This window comes from Phyllopteryx taeniolatus, chromosome 8, assembly GCF_024500385.1.
Source record: "Phyllopteryx taeniolatus isolate TA_2022b chromosome 8, UOR_Ptae_1.2, whole genome shotgun sequence".
In the NCBI taxonomy this organism is placed as follows: Eukaryota; Metazoa; Chordata; class Actinopteri; order Syngnathiformes; family Syngnathidae; genus Phyllopteryx; species Phyllopteryx taeniolatus.
Window position 1 is genome coordinate 18,013,328 of NC_084509.1, and position 11,534 is coordinate 18,024,861.

General features: G+C 41.9%; 1 protein-coding gene across 6 annotated transcripts in view; it reads left to right on the forward strand.

The window, feature by feature from the left end:
* The window catches only part of sidt2 (SID1 transmembrane family, member 2), a 37,049-nt gene that overhangs the window by 23,325 nt on the left and 2,190 nt on the right, over window positions 1-11,534 (forward strand). For all 6 annotated transcript variants that reach the window (XM_061783147.1, XM_061783148.1, XM_061783143.1 and 3 more), the window contains 8 exons: window positions 15-132; window positions 6,570-6,706; window positions 6,782-6,890; window positions 7,495-7,571; window positions 9,829-9,875; window positions 9,953-10,058; window positions 10,134-10,244; window positions 11,353-11,466. In XM_061783147.1, the coding sequence (XP_061639131.1) occupies window positions 15-132; window positions 6,570-6,706; window positions 6,782-6,890; window positions 7,495-7,571; window positions 9,829-9,875; window positions 9,953-10,058; window positions 10,134-10,244; window positions 11,353-11,466 (819 nt within the window). The remainder of the gene's footprint in view (window positions 1-14; window positions 133-6,569; window positions 6,707-6,781; window positions 6,891-7,494; window positions 7,572-9,828; window positions 9,876-9,952; window positions 10,059-10,133; window positions 10,245-11,352; window positions 11,467-11,534) is intronic.

The following is an 11,534-nucleotide window of genomic DNA, read 5'->3' on the forward strand; positions in this document are numbered from 1 at the left end:
CTCTCTTCATTCAGGAATGTGGCATCCCAAAGCACTTTGGTCTCTTCTACGCCATGGGCACAGCTCTCATGATGGAGGGCCTACTCAGCGCCTGTTACCATGTTTGCCCCAACTACACCAACTTCCAGTTTGGTAACATGACACATTTCACCCCACCACCACCACACTGCATGCACTATTTTCTTCTTCCCCTGCTACAGTTATATCGACAGAGGAAGGTTGATCATGTGAACACAGAATATGCTGTGAAACGTATTTTGATTCCACCTGGAAATGAAGTAGTTAACCCCAAAGTGTGATTCATATCCTGGCAAGGTTCCTGTGAATATTCTCATCATCCAGGTAATTTCATTCTCAGGGCATAGAATTGATCGCAACTGGACTATTCTTGTTATACAGTCTAGTTGGGATCGATTCAATGCTCTGAGAATGTCTGGGGAAAATTTTGTACTTGGATAATGGTGTCAATAGGACAGCACGGTGAACTAGCGGTTAGTACATATGCGTCATAGTTCTGAGGTTCGGGTGCTCGAATCTCGGCTCTGGCCGCTCTGTGTGGACTGTGGAGTTTGCATGCTTTCCTCGTGATTATGGGTTTTCGCCAGGTTAATATGAATGCTTGTTTGTATGTGTCCTGGAATTGACTGGTGACCAGTCCAGGGTGTGCCCCAATTCTTGCCCAAAGCCAACTTGTCCTACAACCCCAATTCCAAATTCCAATGAAGTTGCGATGTTGTGTTAAATGTAAATAAAAACAGAATACAATGATTTGCAAATCATGTTCGACCTATATTTAACTGACTACACGACAAAGACAAGATATATAATGTTCAAACTGATAAACTTTGTTTTTAGCAAATAATCAACATAGAATTTTATGGCTGCAACACGTTCCAAAAAAGCTGGGGACAGGGTCATGTTTACCACTGTGTTACATCACCTTTTCTTTTAACAACATTCAATAAAGGTTTGGGAACTGAGAACACTAATTGTTGAAGCTCTGTAGGTGCAATCCTTTCCCATTCTTGCTTGATGTCCAGCTTCAGCTTTTCAACTGTCCGGGGTCTCTGTTGTCGTATTTTACGCTTCATAATGCGCCACACCTTTTCAATGGGAGACAGGTCTGGACTGCAGGCAGGCCAGTTTAGTACCTGCACTCTTTTACTATGAAGCCACGCTGTTGTAACACGTCAGAATGTGGTTTGGCATTGTCTCGCTGAAATAAGCAAGGGCGTCCGTGAAAAAGACGTTGCTTGGATGGCAGCATATGTTGCTCCAAAACCTGTATGTACCTTTCAGCATTAATGGTGCCTTCACAGATGTGTAAGTTAGCCAATGCCATTGGCACTAACACAGCCCCATACCATCACAGATGCTGGACTTTGAACTTTGCGTCCATAACAGTCCGGATGGTTCTTTTCGTCTTTGGCCCGGAGGACACGATGTCCACAATTTCCAAAAACAATTTGAAATGTGGAGTCGTCGGACCACAGAACACTTTTCCACTTTGCATCAGTCCATCTTATATCAGCTCAGGCCCAGAGAAGCCGGCGTCGTTTCTGGGTGTTGTTTATAAATGGCTTTTGCTTTGCATAGTAGAGTTTCAAGTTGCACTCACAGATGTAGCGCCGAACAGTATTGACTGACATTGGTTTTCTAAAGTGTTCCTGAGCCCATGTGGTAATATCCTTTACACATTGATGTCAGTTTTTGATGTAGTGCCGCCTGAGGGATCGAAGGTCACGGGCATTCAATGTTGGTTTTCGGCCTTGCCGCTTACATGCAGTGATTTCTCCAGATTCTCTGAATCTTTTGATGATGATATGGACCGTAGATAATGAAATGCCTAAATTCCTTGCAATTGTACGTTGAGGAACATTGTCCTTAAACTGTTCGACGATTTTCTCACGTACTTGTTCACAAAGAGGTGAACCTCACCCCATCTTTGCTGAGCAATTCAGGGAAGCTCCTTTTATACCCAATCATGGCACCCACCTGTTCCCAATTAGCCTGTTCACCTGTGGGATGTTCCAAACAGGTGTTTGATGAGCATTCCTCAACCTTCTCAGTCTTTTTTGCCATCTGTCCCATCTTTTTTGGAACGTGTTGCAGCCATAAAATTCTAAGTTAATGATTATTTGCTAAAAACAATAGTTTATCAGTTTGAACATTAAATATCTTGTCTTTGTCGTGTAGTCAGTTAAATATAGGTTGAACTTGATTTGCAAATCATTGTATTCTGTTTTTATTTATGTTTATCACAATGTCCCAACTTAATTGGAATTGGGGTTGTAAATTAAATTCACAACAGTAGGGGGAGCTCAGGAGCTGATGCAATATTTTTTAAACTGACAGCGAGTGACTATATGCCAGGCAAAATGACTGCATTCTTCACAGGATCACTTCAAGACATACAGAAAAGTTTGCTGAATGATGCCAGTTGTATCATTTAGGCAAATTCATCCATGTCAGTTGTCAGGAAAGAAAAAGGCTTCAAGCTCTGCATGTCGAATTATATTCCTATGAATATACACTGTGTGTATGCCGTAACTCTTACAAGCACAGTAACTCAGCTCTGTTGTATCCATTTTTCAACATAAAGCAAATTTGTAAAGCAACTTTAAACAACATAACATTAGCTGCATTCCTTTTATGCCTGTTACTCACATTAAGTGTACTTTGTCTTGTCTTATCTGGTGAAGAAACGTCTCTATCCAAGGACGCAAAACAACGAATGCTGAACCTTTGCTTCATTTTCAGGTTCTAGACTTGCTGTCACATTTGGCAAATTTCCTCTCAGAACGTTGTATTTTCGTCTAGCGCCAGGTACACAGCAGTTAGATGAGGACCCATTGCGTGATCATGGTCCATTAAAATTTTTTTTTGGCCAGACGTGTCTGCGATATTATCTTCTTCGGGAGGGGGTCCTGGGGCCTCATTTACACAAGGTCCGTACGCACCAAAACGTACGTTCTTTTCCACGCCAAAGTTCAGCTGTATCAAGCCAACTTTATGGCTGGCGTACGCACATTTCTACAGCTGTTGGTGCTTTGGCGAGTCTTAGACTTGATGCTGGGAAACTGTTATAATAAATCTGCACATCAGAGACACATGAACAATTAGCACTGATCAACAATTAATGTAAAAGAAGCAAGGACTCAGTATTCATTTGTTAAGCAGTTTATCAAATGAATCACTGAAATTTGTGAGGATGCCTATCAATTGATCAAGGCGATCATTTATGCTGCCTATTGCCCTCACAATCTCCTCCTGTGACTCCAGCACAGTACGGGTGAGGACACAACCAGTCTGGCCGGCAGCAGCGGCAGCGTAATTGCCTCGGAGACGCTGGGGATGCCGGAGGAGGCGGCAGGAACGATGGACGAATCCTCTGTGTCTGTGACACCAGTGATGCCAGCACTGGAAAAAAAAGAATCCTTTGAATTTAATTTGAACATGTACATCGGTTGCACGTGATTAAAATCTGTTCAAATGACATATTTTTTTTCTTTTTTTTTTTTAGGGTAAGAGGGGTAAATTATATCATTTTAACATTTTTTAATATGTGCAACTGATGTACATGTTCAAATTAAGTAAATTAAAAGGACTTTTTTTTTTTTTTTTTTCTTTTCAGTGAGCGACGCTGGAGGAATCCTCCGCGTCTGTGACACTCGAGACACCGGGGACGGTGGACGTATCCCGCGAACATGTAGCACGTGGCTGCGACTGCGTGTCCTCTCCTGAAAATAATTAATTGAGTAATCAAAATGTTTTGATATCCTCTTTGATATGCTGATGTGGTTCTATTTGATTTCAAAAGCTTTATTACAAATACCATACAACATTTACGCATGAACCTCTCTCTCATAGGGCTGAGTGTAGGTTACTATATGAACACATTTGTTGTGAGTTATAAAAAATACAAGGTATTTACTTTGGGGGTAATCAGAGTCAGCCACATGTGAGAGTAGTGTCACCCATGATTGCACTGATTCCCTCCTCGAAAGGGGTGAGGCCCTCCGCGCCGGTTCTACCGCCTGTTTTGGCCACACTTTGGCGTTGGGCAGCTGGCACAGTCACCTTAATGTCTGACCACTTCTTTTTTAGTTCAGCGTGTGTGCGCTGTTCTAACTCCACAGCATACACAGCCGCACACAAGCTGTCCCATTCACTCCTCTCACGCGAGTTAACGGCGGAGGACAGTGTGCCAAAAGAGGATTTTCTTCCGCACCTCCACTTCATTGAGCAGCTTCACATTCAGAAAAATAAATTTTCTTCATTACCTTGCTCAGTTTCCTTTTTTTCTGATCATGCAGAGATCGGGATCTCAGGTGCAGGGTTTATTTAAATATGATTTGCATGTTTAAGTGTGGGCGTGGACAGGGAGGGGTCGGCTACTCCAACATGTGCGCTCAATTCTATGTTGATTGGGATGTACGAAGGAAATGTGCTTGCAGTAGGAAATCCACGCTACTGAAACATGGCGTACGCTCAAATCCAGAAAACGTCGGACGCACAAAAATATTCAGATGTATGAATCTGTGCGTATCCATGAATCCAAGCACATTTCCTTCCTACATCCCGATCGACGAAGAATTGAGCACACATGTCGACGCCTACATTTAAATATGCAAATAATATTTAAATGAAACCTGCAAATACAATCCCCATCTCTGCATGATCAGAAAAAAAGAAAATGAGCAAGGTAATGAAGAAAAACAAATTCTGAAATTGAGATGCTGCTCAATGAAGCGGTGTGCAAAATAATCCTCTTTGGCACGCGGTCCTCCGGCATCAACAACAAGCAAAAGAGGAGTGAATGAGACACCGTGCGCGGCTGTCAATGCTGTGGGGTCGGAACAGCGCACACATGCTAAACTAAAAAAGAAGTGGTCGGACACAAAGGTGGATGTGAAGCGGAGGACAGCTGCCCACCGCCCAAGTGTGGCCAAAACAGGCGGCAGAAGCGGCGCGGAGGGCCTCACCCCGTTTGAGGAGAGAGTCGCTGCAATCATTGGTGACACTGCTCTCTCAGAGGTGGTGGGAGCACATGGCTGACTCTGATCAACCCCCAAGGTAAATACCATTTATTTTTATAACTCACAACAAATGTGTTCATCGAGTAACCTACACTCAGCCCTATGAGATAAAGGTTAATGCGTAAATGTTGTATGTATGGTATTTGTAATAAATCTTTTGAATTCAAATAGAAGCATGTCAGCATATTAAAGAGTCCTCCTGTTTGATTACTCAATTTATAATTTTAATACACAGGAGAGGACACGCAGTTGCAGCCACGGGCTACATGTTCGGGGGATTTGTCCACCGTTCCCAGTCACTCTGGTGTCAGAGACGCGGAGGATTCGTCCACCGTTCCTGCCGTCTCCTCCGGCATCCCCAGCGTCTCCGACACAATTACGCTCGAACAACCGGCTGCTGCTGCCCGCCCGACTGGCCGTGTCATCACCCGTGCACACTGATTAAAAGAGTCCTTTTGAATTTACTTAATTTGAACATGTACATTGGTTGCACATGATTAAAATGTGTTAAAATTACATAATTTACACCTCCTCCTAAAAAAAAATGTTTCGAATCATGTGCAACCAATGTACTATTTTTTTTCAGTGCATGTGCTCGAGTCACAAAAAGAGATTGTGAGGGCATTAGGCGGCATAAATGATCGATCATCCTGATCAATTAATAGGTGTCCTCACAAATATCAGTGATTGATTAAATACACTGGTTAACAAGTGAATTCCGAGTCCTCGCCTCTTTAACATTTTTTAAATCAAATCTTACCGTTAATTGTTCATCAGTGTTAATTGTTCATGTGTCTCTGATGTGCAGATTTATTATAACAGTTTCCCAGCATCAACTGTCACCAAAGCAACAAACGTAATACTGTAGAAACGTGCGCACGCCAGCCATAAAGTTGGCACCGCACATTTCCACAGTTATTTCACTCTTGATCCATCTGAACTTTGCAGGAAAAACAACGTATGCCACATTTTTGTGCGCACGCACCTTTTGTACATGTTGTCCCTAGTCTTGAAGGCGGGATGGAGTTGTTGTTCCACTCGAACAAGACAGTGACGGACAGCTCTTCCTTTAGCACTCGCTGTCCTGTCGCCGATGCTGGCTTTGGTATGTCCTTTTAAAAAAACAAAAATAATAATTAATGCTAGCTACTCACCCAGGTGTGAGGTGTTACGTTAAAGTTTTCAATCAATTATTAACCCTCATCCGCAGGAAATGTAAACTTACTCGAAGCCTGACACAAAGGTACACAGTAGTGCCTCTTGTTCTCTGAAACTAACTTTTTCATTTTAGTTTCAGGAGCGTAACATTGACTATAAGATAGCACTTTGAAAAATTAGAACAGAATGCTGAAAAGACGATGACAAATGGAAATAGTTGAGCTTGCTAAGATTTTAGAAGGTCTGCAATTGAGTGTTTCCATAGCGTCAGTTGACAAGAAGACATGTCTCAAGTGAACAACAGCTGACAGACTTCAAGTGTTTTGTCTTTGTTACAATGCTAAATCGGATTTGTGCGTGATATTTTTGCAGACACGTCCTTCATGTATATGATCGCTGGCCTGTGTATGTTGAAGCTGTACCAGAAGAGACACCCTGACATCAACGCCAGCGCTTACACCGCCTACGCCTGCTTGGCCGCAGTCATCTTCTTCTCCGTGCTCGGAGTGGTGCGTGCACATGCGCCAGCAACACGCTTAAAACTATGCACTGTGACAGTTGTAAGGTGCTTTTGTTGTTTGCAGGTGTTCGGGAGAGGAAACACTGTGTTTTGGATCGTTTTCTCAGTCATCCACATATTGGCCACACTTCTCCTCAGCACACAGCTCTACTATATGGGCAGATGGAGGCTCGGTAAGGGGTTGTATCAGGGGTGGGAAAACTTTGATGCTCCATGGCCACATTCAGGTCTTTCGTTGGGGGGGGGGAAAGGTTAAAATGTGTATGCAAAATATGAAAGAGTTTTTTTTAACGAAATATTTCAAATTCATTAATTTATAATCAGCGGCAGCTGGGAGATTTATGCAGGTTTTTTTAATATATATATAGATATATATATCTATATATATATATAATATCATTTAATATATATATATTTTTTAGATTAAAAACCTTTTTCAAGAGAGACCTGGCCAAGCCACCCACCACTGCTTATATTCAGCTAACCAAATATTGAAAAAAAATTCAAAGGTAAAATTGTTCATTTTACTCATGTATTTATTCTATTTACCATATCATACTTTGGCCAGGCTACTTTGGCAATCCTTTTGGCGAGGAAATGCACACAAATTCTACACCTATGTAAGGATGCCATAAGGCCACCGATGTGGAATGTTGTCAACTATAAGAATGTCCAAGTTTACAGTTTATATGGATGATGAAAATCATGAAACGGGTTCTACAAAGCCTTCGCTGGCATTGACCTAAATTTGAATGATGGGGATGATTTCTGTTTCAGACTCTGGCGTCCTGCGCAGGATGGTTTACGTGGTCTACACAGATTGCATTAGACAATGCACTGGGCCCATGTACATTGTGAGTAATGTCTGCACAGTGTAGTTAACACGAGCTTACTAACAAAAACAGGGGCACCTTTAAGGTTGAACATATATGGTTCGGTGACACTGGTCGACCTCAAATTTGTTCAGATTTCCAAACAAAATCTTGATACTGTTTGGTTGTCCTGGGAGTAGGGATGTCCTAATCCAACTTTTTCATTTCTGATCCGATCCCGATATTTCAGCCTTGAGTTTTGGCCGATATCGGTCCGATCCGATTATCAGCAATAATCATACAAAATTTACTTATTTTGTTGTGTGGAATGACTTGATCAAGTGATATTACTGAAACGGAGAACAATAGTCAGCAACAGTAGGTCTGAGGAAAAACTGACCCATTTATTTTCATTAACCAATGGGTTACATAAAGTAACTCTTGTGCACGTCTTGACCTCTGAGGGGCAGTGTGGTGCATGCAATAAGACACACACTTGTAGCAACAAAGAAAGTAGATGTCACGCTGGAATATAACTAGTTTTCCACAGAGTTTGAATAATATATGCCAGAGTATTGTTATATTGCCTGTTTTTGTGTGTTCATATTGCGTTTGTGTACCAATATTAATTATTTTGTGATATGTGCCGCAAGTTCGATGCTAATTTTCGTTAGTTCATTCATTGTGTGTTAGCGTTAAGCTACCGATTTTTGTGAACAAAAACAAAGAATGCATTCAATAGGTGTAATTCTTTTATCTGTCTACTTTTACAATGAACTTCAACTGGAGTGTCAATAAACGACTTTAAGCAAGCAACGTTCACTCTTACTCCTTGCTACTATGTTAGCACCTTAGCAACCTGTTGTTATGATCACGTGGGCTCTGCATGCCGTCTGGGCGCTGCTGGATAGAAGTCTTGGAGCGGCGCATGGAATGCACTGCATGTATAAGAGTGGCAAAATCAGAGCTTTTAGATCCAGTCCGAAATAATACGATCCTTGTCTTTTTTGCTGACATCGGACCAATTTCAGATCTCAAAGATTGGATCAGGACATCCCTACCTGGGATGACGTTTTTGTTTTTAAATAAAAATTATGCCTTTCAATATTTTAACTTCCAACCTTCTGATGCATGCATTGTATGCGGTTGTCCAAAAATAAAAAGTGCACCTGGCCAAACTTAGCATATCCCTAGTTTATGCTTTTGCTGGTTTAGATTTACAGCAGGTGTTTTATGTCCCCGATTAGTGTACACTTATGTGCCAAAACGCTTGAATATCGAGGGAAAGTCGGTTTATTTCAATAATTTGTTTCAAAAAGTGAAACTTGTATATGAGTTCACTACACACAAAGTGAAATGAAGTGCTCTAAATTTTCCTGGTAGACATCTGCGTTGGCTGTGGAGTTGATTTCAAAACAATGGACCCACACCAGTAAATGACATGGCTCCCCTAACAATTGCTGACTGTGGAAACCTCACATTGGACTTTAAGCAGCTTGAGTTTTGTGCTTCTCCGGTTTTCCTCCAAACTCTGGGACCTTGATTTCCAAATGAAATGCAAAATTTACTTTCATCTGAAGAGGACCAGCTTCTTTTGCAATTTCTTTTTGAGACCTTTCAACTTATGGAGGATGTCAATGATGGTTTTCTGCACAATCGTCAATCAGCAGTCTTCCCCATGATTCTGAAGCCCACTAAAACAGACTGAGACCATTTAAAGACTGAGGAAAACCTCTGCATGTGTTTTGCGTTAATTAGCTGACAAGATTGGGACACAGGTAGTCTACAATGTTGGACTTTGTCATGATATTCAAATTTTGTGAAATACTGGATTCATTGTTTTGTCTTTCTGCCATAATCGTCAAAATTGAAACAAATAAAGGCTTTTAATATTTCACTTTGTGCGGTGAACTAATATAACGTACAACTTTCATTTTTTGAAACAAAGTATTGAAATAAATGGACTTTCCCTCTGTATTCAGATTTTCTGGCACATTACCTGCATTTTGATGTCAAGGTTGCATTTAGGGTAAATCTGATCTGCGTTTATGCTGCAGTCACACTGGCAGATATATCAGATTTATATCCACATTTGGAAGACATCTGATTCTGAACTGGAGATTCCATGCCTTTTTTTAATTATAATTATTATTATTTTAAAAACACTTCCATAACCCATGTGATATATCCCAATTTTGCCACTTGACAGACAAAAAATATGAACATGAATATGAAGGTTACTTGCATAAGTGGTAGAGAGGAGAGAAAATGTCCGGTGTGTGTGTGTGTGTGTCGTTAGGATCGTATGGTTCTGCTGGTGATGGGGAACATCGTCAACTGGTCGCTGTGAGTAAACTGTGTGTGTGTGTTTTGCAGTAAAAGTGCAGTGAATGTGATCTGAGCAGAGTTGTTTTTCTCTGCAGCGCCGCCTACGGCCTCATCGAGAGGCCCAGTGACTTTGCCTCCTACCTACTGGCTATCGCCATCTGTAACCTTCTGCTCTACTTCGCCTTCTACATAATTATGAAGGTGTGGATGATTTGCACAGGACGTCACATGACCGAACCTGCATTCTTTTGTTAACCTGTCCCATTTGTGTTATAGCTCCGCAGTGGTGAGGCAATCCAGTGTCTGGCCATGGTGTGTATTCTTTTCACGGCTGTGGTGTGGGGCTTTGCGCTCTATTTCTTCTTCCAGGGTCTCAGCACCTGGCAGGTCGGTTATACGCACTTACTGTTCAAAGCCGTTTGAGCATTTATTACACGTCCTTGATATCCAGCTTAACGTCCATGTACTAGTATGCTCTTTTTCTCACTAGTAAGCCAATTGAGCTCAGTGGTAGAATAACTAGTTAAGAATTATATGACTCAAGTTTAAGATGTAGTCCTCCAAAGCCAATTGAGCGCAATGGTAGAATGACTAGTTACTTAAGAATTATATGACTCGGGGAGGGCAAGATGGCGGAGTGAGTGGACGCGCGGTTGGCCAGTTCCCCCAAGCTTGTTGAGAAAAGTGGTTTGATGATCGCAACTCGATAGCCAGAAGGCTAAAAATTAATAAAATGTCAAGAAACCAGAAGAGGAAAAACAAGTCGCAAGTCGCTTGGCTGCTCAAAACTGCACTCGAACTACCGGAAAGTACGCAGCTACATATAGAGCGCTGCCTTCGAGCACTGACGAAGAAAGCTGGCCCAGAGGCGACTCCAAAATCTATTGTCGCCAACTTTCTACAATTTGACACCGAAGGCGTGATCTTACAAAAGGTATGGGGGCAAAGAAATGAAAACTGTAACAATAGGAAACAAGATCATGATTATGCGACCGAAGTCGATGCAAGTATTAAAAAGAAGATTGAAACAAGAAGGAATTCGACTTCAGCCCCCACTCGCCAAAATGAGAAGCCACTGGGAGGACTGCGTGAAAACATACGAGGACGCCAAAGAGGCAGCACGAGACCCTAGAGCTAGATAGAGCATACACGACTGAGAACCCGGACGAGGAGGTACTAACAGACGATGCGAAGAAGCGAGATCGACCCGGTTTTGAAACGTGGTACAGCTGGGAAAGTATACGTGTATATAATATGTAGTTTTGCTACAGTTTTTTTGACCATTTATCAAGGATATCCAGCTTCAGGTCGTATTTGGAGTGAAGTGCCACTAGTGGAAAAATGTGTGCTGAATTCATATTGGTGAGGACAAAAAGCGTACTGGTACACGTTGGGTATCAAGGAAATGGAATAAATGCTCAAACGGCTTTCCATACGCCACCACACACAAACCTTTGGCTCTTCCTAATGCCGCGTCACATTTGTTTTGATACAGAAAACACCAGCAGAATCACGTGAGCACAACCGAGACTGCATCCTGCTTTCGTTCTTCGATGATCACGACATTTGGCACTTCCTCTCTTCCATCGCCATGTTCGGATCCTTCTTGGCAAGTACCGTGGTTTTGTTGGTCTTCCAGCGTACCAACAGAGAAAATGCACTGGTACCAACTCATCT